At 50.9% G+C, this 18,331-nt stretch overlaps 1 protein-coding gene across 6 annotated transcripts in view; it reads right to left on the reverse strand.

Moving 5' to 3' along the window:
* Positions 1-18,099, reverse strand: part of NFAT5 (nuclear factor of activated T cells 5) — a 56,915-nt gene extending 38,816 nt beyond the window's left edge. For 3 of the 6 annotated variants that reach the window (XM_084294920.1, XM_084294919.1, XM_084294925.1), the window contains exons 1-2: positions 17,726-18,099; positions 2,137-2,262 (exon numbers count right to left, since the gene is read on the reverse strand). In XM_084294920.1, the coding sequence (XP_084151046.1) occupies positions 2,137-2,262; positions 17,726-17,798 (199 nt within the window). In that variant the 5' untranslated portion in view covers positions 17,799-18,099. Of the gene's footprint in view, positions 1-2,136; positions 2,263-5,394; positions 5,415-17,725 lie in introns of those variants that run through there. The other 3 variants (XM_084294921.1, XM_084294922.1, XM_084294924.1) reach the window with 3 other exon arrangements.
* Between the last annotated feature and the right edge of the window lie 232 nt (positions 18,100-18,331).

Consider the following 18,331-nt stretch of genomic DNA (forward strand, 5'->3'; position numbering starts at 1 on the left):
GAAAACAAACTAGGCTTTGCTCTGTTTTCATACCATTTTTTTTTAACAACTTGGAGAACTGTCATTTCTTGCACACCTAATACTTCTGATCCGAGCTTTCGTGGCACCCAGACCCTTAACTGTCTCCTCTCAATGCTCGTGGAAGGTCTCCACAGCCCCAGCCCTGCAAACAACTGAACCCCTCACCAACTGACAGGCGCTGGGAGAAGCTCTGAGGCTCCACCTCGTCTCGCTGCTCCTTCCTCCCCCTGCAGCGCTCCCTGCCCCAGGGCACCAGAAGCATTCCTGCAGACTGGCTGTGAGCCAAGGGAGCCTGCACCTGGAGCAGGTCCTTCGGCCAGCACGCTGCGCAGCACGCAGACAAAGCCCTCTTCTCTGGCAGGACTGCCAGCCTGAAGTCTTTGTGAACCCACCATCTCTGACATTGAAAAGTGTTCTTGATTGAAAATGAGTGTCTCCCCCTTCCAGTGTTTGCAAAGAAATCTCTACACTATTTTTTTGTACTTTTTCATTAAAGAAAATCTTGCTGCAGCTTAGCCCAAACACAGCTAACACATTCTTAGTTTTTTAGAAGGAACCGGACTGGCTGCTAGCAGACACTAAATACCTGCAGGAAACAGACATTTAGTTCCATTCATCTCGAGTGTTTAATTTCCTCTGTTAGATACAGAATTAATTAGCAGTTTGCGTCCATCTGTGGATTTAGAGTGTAACAGGGTTTGTGTTTTTTTTGTTTCTTTGTTTTTGTTTGTTTTGTTTTTAAGATCTAGGTTTCTACAGGATTTGGTCACTGCTGTATCTTTGAACAAAACCAATCATTAAATATGTTGATTTTAGAAATACACGCCCCAAATATTTTTGAATAAGTGATACAAACGTATCAAATCCTTTCAACATTATTAATAAAAACATAAAAACATCATTTTTCCCCCAATGTAGCAACTGAAGTTCCACTGCACACAGTTAAATCCACAGGTTCTCTCAGAAGAGGTCTGGCAAAACATGAATGGTGAGCAGTGCTGTAAAGTTTCTCCAACAAGTCTAATAATATCGTTTTAGTTCTGACCGGGATTCCTGTGCCATGCAAATCTGGGAAACATTCTTACACAAATATTTAATGCACATGAGCTCAGAGGAAAAGAAACAATGCAGCTATTAGAATCCTCTCCTTAAATATATACATTTTAATCAAGCAACAACTTAAGACCAAATCAGGAAGTGGAACATGACCTTGTAAGACACACGGGGATCCAATTATGCAAAAAAAAAAAAACAAAAACCCTCATCCAATGAAGAAAGATGCATCGATCAGTTTTCCTTTTTTCCTCATCGCATAGATGTTTAGTAATCTATAGAGGTTACTGACAAGAATTCCAGATGCAAACCAGCACTAAGACTAACCTCACAAATGAGAGCTTTGCCCTTAAATCCAGACTTTATTTTCAATGAAGACCAATGACAGAGTCTTTAGACTAAAGTCTAGAACATGACTAGGAGTAAGCTGGAGCAGAAAACAAAGACAAAAAGGTCATGTCTCATTTTTATACGCTCTCAGAAAGATAACCAATTTCTCAGTCTTACAAATGTGCCACCCTGACTAATGTTTTACATTCTCACGCACATGTAAATTTTGTAATACATTACAGTAGAGCTGTGCTGGAATCGAGTTTAAATACTAAGCTTTCTCAGGCCTCTGAAAAGAAAGCATGACCTCTCTTCCTCCCTACAGCTCGAAAACCTTCACGGCCCAAAACGTAATCTCCCATTTTTGATGCTTGCTAGAATTGTTACACAGTCGGTCAGCATTCTGACTCAGTTCCAAACAGGTAGGTATACCCCTGAAGCCAGAATGCACTCTAGGAATTAACAGGCCTGTGCTGAGAGTAATAAAGAACAGCAAAACAGATAACTTGTTTCTTACAGATACATCCTCCCTGAAATACAGTAACCAGTAATTTAGAAGAGCTGGTAGTTTAGATCACCTAGTTTAGCTTGATTTATACTACCTAAGTTCTCCTAGAATGAACTTGGCTACTTCTCCATGAACTTTTTACAATCAAAACTTTGCCAGCACTGTTCATGTTGGCCAGAACGTTACAAACCTTAACAAAGCGCTGAATAAATGAGAATGCTTACCAGCAGCGACTACAGCTGGAGGAGGCGAACCTGCCTCGCCACCGCTTGTTTGGCTCATGGATGCTACAGATGTTTCTCTGGAAGGTGGTAACTGCAGCTCCTTTGGGAGAAGGTCATAGACAGATTCTGTTGAACAAATGGAAAACAAAAAGGAAAAGGGTTTATTAAGAAAAAAATCATGCTCTGTAAGAAAGAAGAAATACTGGTTTTGTCTAAAAAGATATGACCTATGATGTGACGTTCTCAGAAGCTTCCTAAAAAGTTACATCAGGTACTCAGAGACCCTAACGTTATGGAATAAAGTTATTTCAGAAGACAAACCACGGAAACACGAAGATACACGTTCTCAAGAGTGAAACAAAAACACCAATTTGTTCAAACAAAGAAATAATTCATGACCTTCCACAGAAGCTGTACTCATTTCGAATGACAGAGCTGCCGGCATATACCAAGAACCACGTGAGAACCAAAGACAAACCCGCTGCCAGAGCCCAACCTGTGCAACTGCATTTCAGAGACTCACCTAGCACCATCACCTGCAGAACATTTACAAAGCCCTCCCAGGAAAGCATCAGCTCCTTACCTAAGATCCCTTATTTCCATTTTTCTTGCCTTAAGCTTTTTGATAAAGCGCCACAGGCACCCCTAGGCAAGCAGCCTGCTGGCCCCAACCGGCATTCACGGCAGCTCTCTGACCCCTGAGAGGGGATTTGTGACTCGGGTCGCAGAGCCGCACGGTGCAGCAGCCCAGGCACACAGGCTGGCAGCAGGTCACCCGGCTGGGCAGGGCTCTGCACGAACACCTCCCAGCACATCGTTAGGTTACCTGAGATAATTACGGCCACGGGCACGCAGCTCTGAGCGCACCTCTTCAAGGGGACCCATGGAAGATGCACGGCTGCTTTAAACGCCCAAGGCGGGGATGCAAACAACCCAGCTGAACAGATGCGAGCTGAATCCACAGCTCTGCACCACGGAACTCTAGGAAAATCCCTTATAAATATTATTTGCATGCCTGAGACAGGTATGGAAAGCTCAAGGCAGATTTTTAATGTCACTGTCGCTCAGCTTCCCAGCTGGGCAGTAAAACTTAGCAGCAAGTGTCATTCACACCAACCTGCTTCCGTCCAAAAAGCATCAGTGACACAGCCTGGCAGCATACTTTGTGAACCACAAAATCCCAGCAGCTTTCAGAGACAACGTCTACTTATTTCCATGCTGAAAGGCCCCTATAAGCTCGGCCACTGGCACTGCTGTCAATGCGTCAAAAATGCCTCCAAATAGAACGTGGCATTTGGAAACCACAAGGTGTGCGCTGGTCTATTTCCTGCTGAATTACAAGTTTTCTTCAAGACGAGCATCTTGATTCAGGAGGCCGATGAAGTAATGAGGTAGGACTGAGCTTTAGGGTTTGATTTTGTGTTTTTTGTGTGTGTGTTTTAAATATTTACTTCTCAAAAGTGACAAAGATTCGGTCAAATCTGCCTCTTTAAAGGGATGCTCAGATCCAGAGCTCCCAAAGCGTGTCATTTCTCAGGGAACCGGTAATTTTACCTACCACAAGCACAAGCACGATCTCTGTGAATAACCCTATCGACACGATAAGGAGAGGGAGGGCAGGAGGAGCAAGCATTAGAACTGAAGGACTTTCCCTCAGACCATTACAAGCCAAACCCTGCTGTGCCTGCACCGCGCGGCCAGCCCCATCCTGAGGCACTGGGGGATGGCACCCAGCACCAGCGAGCAGCCGCCCTAAGCCCAGCCCGTGGAAAACGTCCCAGGTTGTCTTCCAGAGGGCACGGGCTAACACACACCCCCAGTGACCCAGGCTATAGGACCTGCCATTCCCAAACCTTCCTCAGGGATCCGAGTTGTGCCGGTGCCTTTAAGAAAGCTTGCCACATCAAACCTGCTCTGAACTGATCAGACTTCAAATGAAACTTTGTGTTTTCACCTAAACACAGGCCAATGTTTACATATGCTGCGCTATAAATAGCATTAAAGCAAAAACTGACAAATTCCAGAAAGATTAGAGTTGCTGCAAGGAAACCAACTCTTCCCAGAGGATACAGCTTCTCTCCGTGCCTGCTGTCGCTCCCAAATAGCTGAGTCCCTTCCCCGTTGCTCAGCTCACCTCCATCACCGCTTTGGGGTTTCTGTTTGGGTTTCTGTTTGGTTTTGAACACACACACACACACACACACACACACACACACACACACACTACTTCTGCTAGAACTTTGCATTTATTCACATGGAAGACATCCACAAAAAGAAAAAGCTGTTGTTATCTAAACCCAGTATTGCTTTTGAAGGAAAGAAAAAAAAATAAATTAGCATCATTACATATTTCTATCTAATTAGCAGGAAAAATATGTAAACAAAATTCCTGTCCTCAGCAGCCACTGCGGTGAATAAAGGAGTCAGGATTCAGGCAGCTGACAGCACAAGTGCCTTGTAATGCATTGCTTCTTTTGAATCCCCTTGAAGAACATATCCGTTGATGCTGAGATCCCGTTCTAGTCTAGCAGCAGCTCCATTTACACCCAACAATCTCCATAAATACACTTTCTTTCTCCATATAGGAAAAAAGGAATCTCTTTTTCAGGGTTATTGTTATCATGAGGTATAAACAGGATCCACACACAAGCAGAATAAAGCTAACAAATGCTCGGCAGCAGCCAAGAGGCTCATGCTCAGCCCCCCCCACAAACCCTCACCAGTTTCTGTGCCATGCATCCGTGCCATCGGCTATCACACGCCCTCCTCGCAGGGAGCTTCCAAATCTCACACCATCCCTCCAAATGCCTCGCTGGACGAGCTGGGTGAGCCCAGGCCTCGCAAATCCCGGTACTGAAATCAAGGACACCCGGGGAAGGGCAGATTTACAAAAAAGACCTCTAAGTGTCAAGTTTCTTCAACTGCCCTTTATCCGATTATGCTGCCAGCGTAATCTCTCCGATCAGCTGCCTGGAACTTTGATGTGCCTGCCAGTTATGCTGCCAGGTCAGAAAACTGCATTTCACGTGGCTGTACCGACCAGCACAGCCCCACATACCGAGCCAGCACCCCACGCGGCAAAGTCTGACACCTGGGGAGCACAAGGTTCTGCCAGCGTGCTGCTTGGAACTGCACAAAGCACTCAGAGTCGAAATATTAATGAAAACCAATTAAAGCAATATGGTAGCAGAGATGCTCAGCACCAGCACAGCAGCAGCAGCAGCCTGGACACGAGGCAGGGCCGCCAGCAGCACTCACCCAGTGCCATGCACTGCTGGACCTGCAGCACCTGGGGAGCTGCACACCACTGAGACCGGGTCGCTCCTTGCTCAGCTTCACACTGGAATGGAGACAGACGCTGGCACTTCAACTAGATGGGAGGTGGGGAGAGGAAAGCGAAGGAGTTTCCCCAGGACAGCTAATGGAAGCAGCTGCAAACCATCAGCTCAGCACTAAGGCAGCAAACCCAAGGCGCAGCGCCCGCGCTCCCTCGCTCGCGGTGCTCGCAGGACTTCCCTGCAGCTCCCCACGCTGAGCGGCCCCGGTGATTCCCAGCTGCAGCCACGCAGGAATCTCAGCTGTCCAGCCTCAGAACTGAGATCTCCAACAACTTAGTGCCCCGGTAGCTCTCCCTGTGCCGGGACTGGTTCACGAAGCTGCTGCAGGGGGCGCGGAGCCGGGGCGTTTTCCACAGGTCGTGGCAGTGCCTGGCCCTTAGGCGCACATCCTGGAAATCTCTCCCCGCTCCTCTGGCCTCCTGAACAACAGCAAAGATAATCCCTGTGTTTTAATAAGCTCTCCGCACCGAGCGGCCGCCCACTTGATCCCTAGCGCTGTTCGCCTCCTCAGCATGCTCTAATACCCACACAGCCCTGGCTGCTTCTTCCCAGGCCATTTCCTTGCCGCAGCACATGACGGTCACACCAGAGATTAGCCAAAACCTTGGTGCACTCTCCTCATCGGCTGGCAGCGTGCTAGCAGAAACCCCTTCTCAGGACGTACTCCAAGCTGATCAGACAGCAAATAGGCAAAGAGAGCTACTTATAAGAACTACATTTATATAAAAAAAAAACAGCAATTAGAAGCACGTGAACCTGCAATAGCTTCAGCTATGCAGGCTGTGAGAAAAGTCCAACGGAGCAGATGTACTCTGCCAATGAAAGAGACCCTAGGAAGAAAAAGCAGTGCCCATGTTCCACCACATCCCCAGGTAAGCATAAAAAATCAGGTTCAGAGTACCCATGCGTGCACACAGATTCTGCAACTCCAACAGTTCATGTTAAAGTGTGAGTTTTAAAGCCACAGGCCTGGCACTCCTCGCTCGGAAGGCTGCTGTGATTTAGTACAGCTACACGTGCAAGTCAGGGGCTTCTGGATCCTTTTGGAAAAGGCACTGAACCCCAAATCTATGCTACACCTGAAAAACCAAGGGCTCTGATTCTGTCCGAGGATGCTATGCATTTTCTTTTATTTTTAAATACGAAGTTTGGCTCTACCCAGCAGCGCAGAGCCCAGGCCCAACAATACGGTGTGGTGGCTGAGCGCGCTGGATGCCAACAGCTCCGCCACAATAGCTCCGCTCACAAAAGGGTTTCAAAGAATGACGGAGGGGTGGGAGAGTTCCAGCAGCCCGAAACACTCGGCGCACAAGCAAAGCCTTGCTTTGTTGCCAAACGTTGGCGTCCTGTGACCCTCACGGACTCGCTGTACACAAAGCCTGGGTGTGGGAGCACTTCCAAGGCAGCGCGCGGGCTGTCAGGAAGAACCCACAGGAGCATCCGATTGCCCCGTTCTCTGCCCACCCCCAGCTCCCTCCAGACACCCACCATGGGCACCCTGATCCTCCCAGGGGTGCCAGGAGAGGAGCTCTGAGCAAGTTCACTACAGCAGTGCGGGATGATGGCTGGATGGCAGGAGCACCCCAGAGCTCCATGGAGGCGCTGGGGGTCTGCAGAGGGCGGTGAGAGGGGACGGCGCTGCCACACCAAGGCAGGACAGGGGCAGGATCAGGCTGTGACCACGAAGGACTGGTGTGTTCCTATTTTTTTTGTTGTTTCTCCTAACATCCCACCGACTGGCCTTGATGCACGCCCCTTGGAGCACCCTACAAGCCGAACTCTCCTGCTCTGGCACTCCCACGAGCCCCATCACACCTCGCAGCGCCGGGATGAGCCGGGATGAGCCGCGGGCCCCCGCTCACACCGCGGAGAGCAGCCAGGCCGCCCGCCAGCGCTCCTCTCGCTGGCAGAACTGGATTGCTACAGCAACAGTGGCAGGTTTTCAAAGAAACTGCAGTGTATACAAGGATGTTTTACACAGCCAAACATAAAATCTTCCTTCCAGTCCCCTCTGGCTTCAGACAAAAGAAGCGAACCCTAAATCAACATGATTCATGAGCACGCAGGGAGAGGCAGATGCCATCACTCTGCCTGCCCTAGAAAACTTTGATTACAAAGTTTGTGCTGCTGCAACCCCACTCCCAAGTCGCAGCCGAGGCTCTGTGCTGATGATGCAGCACCAGACGCTGTAAAGTCCAAATCCTGCCTGCAAGCATCGCTGCTCCGACACAGAAACGCGCCACGAGTGTTAGCAACGAGGAGAGAAGAGCTTGCTGAGGGATGCACACTTCTATTTTAAACAACGATGATCAGTAATACATTATTAACCAGCAAAGTCATTAACTTTTTATCACAACAGCAGGATCATTGCCTCTCGTATTTAAAAATAAATAAATGAAATCTGAAAAGTTTTTCCTTCCCTTTTTTTTTTTTAATTTTTAAAGAAGCAAGAATTCGTACCAAAATGCTGCTATGAGAAGGGTAATCTTGCAACCAACCCATAACCAAGCACAACCCGGTTACTGCAGATCGCCACCAACCTCCAGAAAAGCTGTTAATATTCACGATTCTGCACAGCAGGGTAGGGTTGAGAAATTAATCCCTTTAAAGTTGAATTTCAGCAACTGACAAAGGCATGTGTTAGCTGAACTCTATTTATGGCATACATCCAAATATCAAATAAAGCTTTCCTGGCTGTGTTTCAGTCATCCCCATTCACAGCTCAAAGAGGACTTTATAAATGCAGACAGACAGCATAAATCCTGGGTCTTGTTTGCATCCAATTTTACAAATCTCAGAGAGAGAACGACTTTATTTACCGAGCGTCCCTTCAAGAAACGGCCCGGTAATGACTTAGTGAAGCATCTGCCCCATGCAGTTGTAAATTCCAGAGCAAACCCCAAGAACTCCAAGAACCCAATAAAGCACCACGAGGGACAAGGCAGAGAACCGAGGAACGACAGAACCCCAAGTCCTTGAACACCACGGGGCACCGCTCCACAAACCCCTTAAACCTCTCAGCCACGGCTGAAAGACTCGGTTACACACGAGGAGTGCTTAAAGGTGCACATCTCGCATAGCCCAGAATGGGAAGAAAAAAAAACCACCTGTTGGCAATACCTTAAGAGTTAGAAGAAAGCAGTCCAGTGCTGCCATGCTTTGATCCTCCAGCACACTGGAAGCTGAGCTGCGCTTACCCTTAGGAAAGGCTCCGAACATGCCAGGTGTGACAATTCAATTAGCAACTCAAACAACTCCATTTTGCCATGTAACAACTATAGGAAATGCTGTAACAAGGACATTTCTTCATTTGGGATTCTACACTAAACTGAATTTTAAGGCTAATTGGTTTTCTCCCATCTTCACACTCTGTCACCACCCTGACATTTTCAAATGCTCAAACCCACCACCACACGATATCCAAAGAACAAAGATCAGCCCTATCTATCTATCACCCACTTTAAAACGCTGCTATTATTTCAAAATCAAAATTCCCTGGAAACACGGAGGTGCTCCCGCCAGCAATGCCAGTCCTGTAGGTGCCACGCGGCACCTGAACCAGAGTCACAGAGCAGCAGAATTGAATACCCTGAGCTGGAGGGGACCCACCAGGATCACCGAGCCCCACTCCAGGCTCTCCTCAGGAGCACCCAAATCCCAGCCCGTGTCTGAGAGCCGTGTCCAAACGCCCCAAACTCCAGCAGCTCGGTGCCGTGCCCCCTGCCCTGGGGAGCAGACAGCCTTTCACTGCATTGCAGCCACCTCTCGGATTCAGTATTTTATAATAAACACGGGGTTAGGAACTGTGCTCCTGAGCCTCGACATGCTCCCTAGCACACCAACCACCTGGAGCCCACAAACCACACGCGAGGTTCCTGTATCTCAGCAGCTTCCCCTTCTATTACAAGATCCCGTGTGAGGGGGTAAAACTGCCCCAGTGCTGAAGCAAAGGGAGGCCACCTGGATGCTGCCTCGGTGCCCAAGGCACCTCAAACACGGCACCTCTGGGCCACCCGCTCAGCACACCGACAGCCTCTGCGGGCTGCTCTGAACGTGCTCAGGCTGGAACAGGAAAACAGGAAAAATTAAAAAAAAAAAAAAAAAAGATTGGGCACAAAATCCTTCCTAGTGAGCTGGAATGCCGCAGCAGACTCACATGTTGAAGAGGATTCGTACGAAGCACACCCTGCAGAGCACGAGGTCCCAGGGCTCCCTTCTCCTGGCCCCACACCATCTGAGGAGCAGCGCTGCTGATGTGCACCAGGCTGGGAGGCAGCGGCGAGAGGCACGCCAAACCCCCAGGCTGTGTTTGTGACCAACACAGCACCTGGAAGGAGCTCCTCACGGAAACCCAGATGCCAGCTGTTTGTAAAATCAGGTATGGAAAGCGTTAAGCAAGTTCTCAAACATGTTCGCAGATCACTCTCAGGAGACCAGTAGGAAGCGAAGCCAAATATTTAATGGCAAAACGTGGATAAAAAGTTATTTTCTGTACTGCAGAGCTAAAATCCCAATGGAATCAGAAGGAGAACAGCAGTGAAAGAATGAGTGGAGTAACTGGTCTGGAATTGCCAAGACACATAAAACACAAGGATGGTGATACCAAATCAAACTGAGTATTGATTAGGCCATCTCTCTTCTCTGACAGCAGCAAGCTGCAAAGTAAAGCTCACAAGAAAGCTTTCTTTTTTCCACCAGGAAGCTTAGAACAGAATAGCTTCCAGGTTCTAACAACCAGCTACAGACTAGTCCATGGCTTACGGGCTGCCCTGAGCGGCTGCATCCCCTACAAACCTAACAGCTCCCGACTCATTCATACTTTTTCTACCCAGAGCATTTATCAGCTGTTTCTATAATCAAACAGCGTACCAAAATATCGGCCTATCTTGTTTTAAACTGCTGCCGGGTCATTGCACTGGATGCCTTTTATCTCTGAAGCAATGAAAAATAACAAATAGGCACTGTCTGTCTGCGGTGTCCCGTCCATGCCTTTCAGGCTCTTCTCCCACCCGCTCCGCTCAATTCTCCTTCAGTTCTGTACACACAGCACTGGGGACGCTCAGGCTTGACGTGGATTGAAGGCAAGGCACCGTAACAGAGGGTAAGCCCGCTGAGGGTTAGAGGTCATGGAGATAATCAGCTAGCACGCTGATAATGATCCTATCCGGACCGATATAGCATCCCTGTCAAAAGCTGCTGGGGACTCCTCATGTCTCTGCCCCAGCACGCTTACAGTACGCTGCCACAGCCCTCAGAAAGCACAGCACACCGCGTTACACCTCACATCTCCCCCGTCAGTTAACGTTCCCCTCCTCAAATTCCACGAGGGGAACCTCGCTCTCAGAGCTTCTTCAACAGGTAATTAGTAGCCCACTACACTAAGTGTCTGCTTCAAACTCCCAGTACTTCAACGTGCTTTCATCCATGCCTGAAAGCTTAATTCCGTAAAAATAAAGCCCCACAGATTCCCTGGCTGAGGGGCAGAGAGGTAATCTTACCAAATGAATTCTTTTGCTATTGTACTAATGTGCTGGCATACCTGCACAACGAGCAGTTCTTCATTTTACCCTGAACAACCTAATCCCTTCCCTGCTACCACACCTCTAAAAGCACTTTTTTTTTTCCTCCTTAAGTGAGAGCACAGAACTTGAAGTACCGAAGCTTGAACTGAATCCTTTCAGGCCACAAAACAATAAATAAATAAATAAAAAGATCTCCCCACCCAATTAAAAAGCAATTCCACTCCAGGCAGGGCTCAAGTTTCAAGGAGCGGCAGGTGGCTCTGTCCGCAACTCAGATGCCCTAGAAGAAAAACAAAAGTTTGATACCCGGATGAAATCTGCGCACGGGCAAAGGAAGGGCCCTGACCACGCTCACTCAGATATACTTACAGACCAGATCTATTGAGTTATTTTTAACCCCTGAGGCTGGTCAGACACTGCCACAGGTTGCCCAGAGCGGTGGCAGAGTCTCCACCCGCAGAGATGCTCAGACCCCAGCGGCCGCAGTCCCCAGCAAGCCTCGGCAGCAGCACAACACACACGGCTCCTGTCCTGCCCCTGCACAACCAGTACCCCCACTGCTGCCATAAGCCTCAATCCAGTTCCTGGGGTCTGCAACATTTACTTACAAGACAAAACCAGGGCAATTATTTGTCACATTAATTGGAATGCATGTTCTAAACCAAGACACTTTTTTCCCCTAAAAAATACCAAACTACTTAAAAATTAAAAAAAATGGGAGACCTCATTCCTAATACTAAACTGAGACGAATTTTAGCTGGAAACAGGCACAGAGAGGTCCTGATGCTGCTGCTGCACCCCGACACAACTGCACACACGAAGGCAGGGGCTGCCCGGCACAATCTCTGCCACTGCCACCAGCAGCACGGGGACGGGAGCGGAGCAGAACCTCAATGGGACGGGTTGGCACGCACAACTCGCCTCTCCCTGCCCTGTTTTACAAAGCAGCCTGCACAGCCACCATCAGTTAACAGCCGTGCGAGTAGACGGTGTTCCCCCACGTGCAAGGGAACAAACAGCCAGCAGTTACTGCTCCCAGGCTTATTCTTTTCCCATCGCTCCGGAGTGCTGCTATCAAAACTTGCAGATTCTGCTGCTCAGCAAATCCGTACAAAGTCAGGCCTGCAAACCATGAGACTGAAGCAGCTGGCCTGGAGGTGTCCGTGTGCCTGAACCGGAGTGAAGCTCCCCCGCACAAAAACTTTTCATTCCTGTCTTTAAGCCTCTTCTCTGTAGGCTTCCCCTTGCTGGGCGTTAGCATCTTTGTTTGCTCACCAAACAGCCTGAACTTTACCACAACTCAAATCTGCTTTTAACAACAGAACTTTGTGTTACTTCGGCATTTTGCATTTGTTTTACAAGCTCTGTAAGATGATCGGAAATCCCTCCCAACTGTTTACAAAACAACCGTAAAGCCTTTCCAGCCGCTGCAGGGACAACAGATCGACAGGGCTGGGAGAGCGATTCTTCAGCGCGTTTCTGTAACCAGAGAAACCTCTCCTCCTCCCAGCCTCGCCGCGATGCTCGGCACCCAGCTCACCAAGAAGCACCCAAGCGAGCCCCGTAGCAGAAGGGACGTGAGGCACCTGCATTTCAAATGCTGCTAGAGCGCCGCGCCTTCTGCAAAGAGCAGTCAGTGCGGGATTTATGCGCCCAGCACAACCCCGCTGCTAAACACAGCTCAGCTCGACCCGAGCTCATGGCAGTTGGTGCCGAGACAATCGCTGCACTTCGTGATGGGAAAGCCCCAGCCGGGCTCAGTATTTTCAACCTCATCGGTTTACTCTTTACATAAACACAGGGGAGATAACACACGTGATAACCGCACGGAGATGAGCACATACCTTACTCCACCTGCACTTTGGCCACTCATCAATTTCTGCACGGCTTACCGGCGTATCTGAACTGCAAAGCCAGGCCAGGCTGCTGTCTTCTTTGCAAAAGAAATCATTTCTCTTCCCTCGTTTTCTCCAATTCGAAGTAATTTCCACCTAAATCTAACTAATCTGTGTATCAATGTGATCAATCAGATCAAGACTCCATATGACTATATGAAGTCTGGTAATTGTTTTTATTAATCAACAGACCCCAAGAGTCATCAAATATTCTGTTGAAAGCTTATAAATAAGCCAAGAAAGATCAGGTGCCTTATAAAAATTGGATGGTCTTAACCTACGATCTGGGAAACAAAGGACAAAATAAAAGATTCTTGACTATGCTGAGGAGCAACAAGCTATAGCTTCCCCTCACGAGCAGCTTCGATGGATTTCAGTTCAGGTCCTGAACTGAACAGCCCAGAGCTGTTGGAGTAAGCCTGGAGAACGCAGACAGAACTTTCCAGAGCGAAACAAAGCACAAGGGATGCAGGGTGGCACATCGACGCACTGTGCACACCCCCAGAGCCAGCAGCACCCACCGCAAGGAGCAGCTCAGGGGCAGAGGGAGGCGCTGTGCCGCAGAGAGCCCCACACGGCCCCTAGGCTGGCAGCCTTTGGGCAGCAGGAGGCACACCTCGAGGAGCATCCCCTCCTGCACAGAGCCGGTTTGGCAGTTCCACCTCATCTGCTACTTCCCCGGCCGCTAATCCCAGCCCTCGAGATGCCCGGTCTTGTCTCGACACCGCCGCTTGTGCAGCTGCACAGTAAATTAGAGCAGGGGGCAGAACGACGTCAGAAAACCCGATCAAAAGCACAACGCACTCGTTCTAGGTTGGTTTCCCAATCCCATTCAGCTCGCAGACACGAGAAAACAATCGAGCTGGCACAATTTGGAGAACAGCCCATGGGTGGGAACAGGCAGCAGCATGGGGCTGCTCACACAGCACCGTCCCCACACTCTTCGAGTTACAGCACGAGAGATGGGGACTCCACGTCCTCCCCCTGCCCCAAATCCTGACGTGATCATCCTGCAGCAACACACTCCAGAGCTCTGATTTTAAAGCCAAGTAGCTAGAAAGCTTCAAAAGCGAAGCAGAGATCTGCAAGGCTGACAGAGCTTCAGGAACTCTGGCAGAATCCACGTCCAGCTGCCTTATGCCCCAACCCCGGCCGCGTGCAGGCCGTCCCCATCGGCGCCACTCGGCACGGTTTGTCTGCCCTGGCACCTTCTGGGAGGTACAAAAAGCAGCTAAAATCCACGTGTTATTTCTATTACCAAACTGCTGGAATTAGTTCTAAACTTCAAAACTAAAAGCAGAGCCTTAAGATTTGTGTAAAGCGTCTGTTCCACCTCCTGGAGATAATTCACTCACTGTCTTGCCGGAGTTACCTCTCGGTTCTAGTAGAAAAAACATCGCCAAGCAGCACGTGTCCTGCATCGGCGGCTCGGCGAGCACAAGTAGGCTACAGTCACTGAAGCAGGGAAGGAAACGGAGTTGTGCCTGTGTGACGTTTCCAGGGCAAGGGAGCTATTTAGGACACTGCGAACATTTTTCGTGTTGCTTCCAGTTCCAGAAAGTCTCGCAGCTTCACAGTTGCTCAGATATGTGAAGCAAAAACAGAGGGGGGGAGTAGGGGGGCTAAAAACTTCTGATCTTACTTGCTCCAGTGAAAAAAAACGCACCTTTCAGTACACACGTTACTTTTTAGTTGCTTACAATGAGCGCGTTAAAGCAGCACATTTCATCGGCTCACATTCAGTACCTGACGCTGGATGAACTGCTTTCATCACATTTTTTCCCTCTGCCCGTTCGTCATGAATAGCTAACTTTGTTAGGCTTGAATGCTGCGTGTGATGCTCGACCACAGCACAACTGGCCTCAAGGTTTTCGGTTTTACGCTCCAGTGATTTTTCTACTCCATTACTAATTTGTATGCACATTTTGGTTGTTTTATTTCAAGAAGGACAGCGCGTTACGTAAAGATGGGAAGGCTGCGATTTCTGGTCATCTCAGGCATCTCACCAGCAGCTCCCATCCTTCTGCAAGAGCCACCAAGCATTCACATTTTAGAAATACCAGCAGTATTTAGGAAGCTGGATTTCTAGTCCTCAGCACAAGCCAGTTCTTCAGATGGCGCGGGGATGAGCCCCGGCAGCAGGCCTGGGCACCAACACTCCGCGTTTATTTTATTTTTAACAGCCATAACCGGTCAGGTTGCAGAGGCCTGCAATTTGGGCTGTTTCACTATCATTTTCAGCCAACACAAGCTGGCACGGCCGCTGGAGGAGTGGTCCCACCCTTCCCCACAGCCAGTTCTCACATGTCCCGTCCTTGAGTCAGCCTAAGTCATTCATGAGGGCCCACAGCAAACACGGGCAGGAGACTCATCTAGGTCAAAGCACAGCTTCTCTTCCCCTTCTTTTCTGGGGGCGGGGGACGGTGAGAAGGAAGAAGGGCAGAGCAGAGTTAATTTTGATAGCATTGGTTCCCCGGCCCAGCTCACTGCATGGCTACAGAAACGTTGGCACGAGCAGAGCAGCGAGGGAAAAGGGGACGAGAGTGTTTTGAGCTCGGCAAGCGTGGATTCGTGCTGGCTGGAACGGCTCACGGAACTACGCAACAGCATAAACCGGGAGAGAAAGTACTTGGATACTCAGAGGAAAATATTCTCTTTCCCAAGGTAAATATAACAGGAAAAAAAAAATCAGATGAATAATCGGATCAAATTTTAAGTTACTGATGCTCGCTTTGTATCGCCGTTTCACCTCAGTCTATGTGTTTTCTGAAGTTTTGCTGAACATTTTGACAGGAAGATGAAAACAAAAATCTGATCTGAAAGGACCACACAAGCAAAAACATTAATGCGTAGCGACAGCGTGCCCTGATGACATAACTCGGCCCCTCCAGGGAACGGGCCAAACGATACCACAAAAATTGCGCTACCATGAGCCACGTCTCGAGTCACTGCAGCTTCAAATCTAACTGCAGGTTTTCTCTTTTCTTAAAGAGCAGACAAGCACATTTCAACCCGCACACTGATGTTCTTCTACCTGAGCTCCAAGAAACTCAAGTACAAACACCAGAAAGCCTCGGGGCTGCCACGAAGACCCCAACCTCACAGCTTGGCCCACGTCCATGCCAGCGAGCAGCCCTGAGCCTGCCGGGCCAAGAGCATCGCTCTGTCACCCCGCTCACGCTGCCAGGCCCGCAGCTAGGGCCCAGCCGAGAAGTTACTGGCCCCAGTTCAGCTGCAGCTCTGGGAGCGCACTGCCGAGGAGCTCCTCGCACGCCCTCATCACGGATGCATAGTTGTGGCTCCCTCGCGGCGTTCAGGCCTCTCCCTTATCTCATCAGGTGCACCTATGCTCTGATCCAAAGGATAAGTTGACGGGGTAAGTTTATCCAGAGTGTAAGTCCACAGGATAAGTTTATCTGTCTCTATCTATAAAACTAAATAAAAAAGCAACCGAGCGTGTTCTGATTAATCAGATAACCGCTAATACCTTTTCCTAAATCCCGCTGAAGTCGTACAAACATACCTTGCAGCAAAGAGAACAGATTAATTATTGCTGTAAAAGCGTATTCATTCATTCTAAATTTCAATTTAAATTAAAATGCTTTTCAATTAACATCTCCTTGATCTCTTGTTATGACAAAACATAAAGAGCAATCCTTGCCTCGGCCTCTTTATGGCCACTCACTGCGCTGCACGCCCCTATCACGCGCCCTCTCGCTCGCACCAGGAGGCTCGTTACGGCCACTCGAAGCCTGAGACGTCCTTCTGCAGACCCCTGCTAGCTCTGACCCCACATCAGCGCTGCCAGAGGGAAAATGTGCTCTTAATCAACCCTTCCGAGCAGCTCTTCCTACCTGACCCAGCCACTCAGCCATCCTGTTAACCAGAAACAAATTACGATTTTGGAGCATTCACAGTAGGAGCGGTGAGCTCACAAGTTCTGCTCAATTAAGCGTGAGTCCTCGAAGAAGTTCCGTGCCTTACACGGAAGGCTTTTATTTCAGACGCTTTCCTCCTTATTTAATAACCTACATTTTTTATTGATTGAATTGGGAATTTGGAAGACCCATTTGATGGGTTTTTAACAGCTGTATTTTTGGTTTATTTTACTAGATCCGCCCTGGCTCAAAACGCTTCTCCCTTCCATTGTCCTCACCAGAACCGAAGCCAACCGGAGCACATCAGACAGCAGGAGGCCGCAGCCCCCGGCAGCCCCAGGCTCCCAGTGACCCCCCAGAACCCCCCCCACCCCCTGACAGCTGCAGGCCCCGCAGCGAGGCGCTGGCCGCGGGCAGCCCGCGAGCTCCGGACTTGCACTTTCATTCGTGGCCGCGCTTTTCTTTCTTTCAGCTTTGGCACTAATGACACATGACTCACGGTTAATAAGCGCCTTGCGAGCAGCTTCATAAAAAAAAAAAAATGTATAAAAAAAAAAAACTTTAATCTTTGCTCCGGTGTTACCCACGGCCCCCTCCCCCCCCCCCCCCCCCCGCCCTGCACCCTCCGGGCGCTGCCCCCCAGCCCCGGGGACCCCGCAGGGCCCCGCCAGGCCGAGCCCCGAGGCTGGGGGGGGGCCGGGCCGCGGCCTCCCGGGGTGAACGGGGCCGCATCCGCGTTCCCGGCCGCGGCCCGGTCGGGAGGCGGCAGCCGCGAGCCCCCCGCCGCCGCCGGAACCCGTCGGGACACATTCCTGCGGGAAACGGCCTGGAATGCGCCCGGGGGAGCCCGGCCCGAGCCCGGGGGGGGGGGGGGGGGGGGTAAATTGTGAGGGGAGGGGATTGAGGTGGGGGGGGGGGGGGTCGGCCCCGCGGCCCGGTCCCGGGGCCCCGCTCACCCTTGGAGTACAGCGACTTGGGGGACTCGAGGTCGAGGTCGGCGCTGAGCAGAGAGATGAAGTCCGAGGGCATCGCAGCTCCGCGGCCCGGCGGGGCGAGGGGCGGCGGCAGCGGGGCCGGGCCGGGCCTGAAGGGTTGGGGGGGGGGGGGGGGGGGGAGCGGCGGGCGGGGGGGGGGGCGGCGGCGGCGGCGGCGGTGGGACGGGGCCGGGGCCGGGGCCGCGCGTCAGGCCAGGTCGGGTCGGGTGCGCTCGGGTCGGGTCCGCTCGGGTGGGCTGGGGCCGGGCCGGGCCGGGGGCTCCGCTCGCCGTGGGGACCGGGCGCCGCCACCCGCCGCTGACAGGAGCCGGCCGCTGCCAACGGAACGCGCCCGCCCGCCCCCTCCGCTGCCGCTCTGCGCCTGCGCGGCCCGCGGGGAGGGGGCGCGCGCCAGGAACCCCGGCGCCGCCGGCCCGCGCATGCGCACCGGGAGGGGCGGGGGGAGGAACGGCCGCCCCCCCCGGCCGGGCCCCGCGCGCATGCGCCGAGCGGTTCGCGGCGCTGTCCTCGCTCTCCGGCTGGCGGCGGCGGAGTCGCAGCGCGCGTGCGCGGGGCCGCGTGGGGAGG

This window comes from Netta rufina, assembly GCF_964035555.1.
Source record: "Netta rufina genome assembly, chromosome: 13".
NCBI lineage: Eukaryota > Metazoa > Chordata > Aves > Anseriformes > Anatidae > Netta > Netta rufina.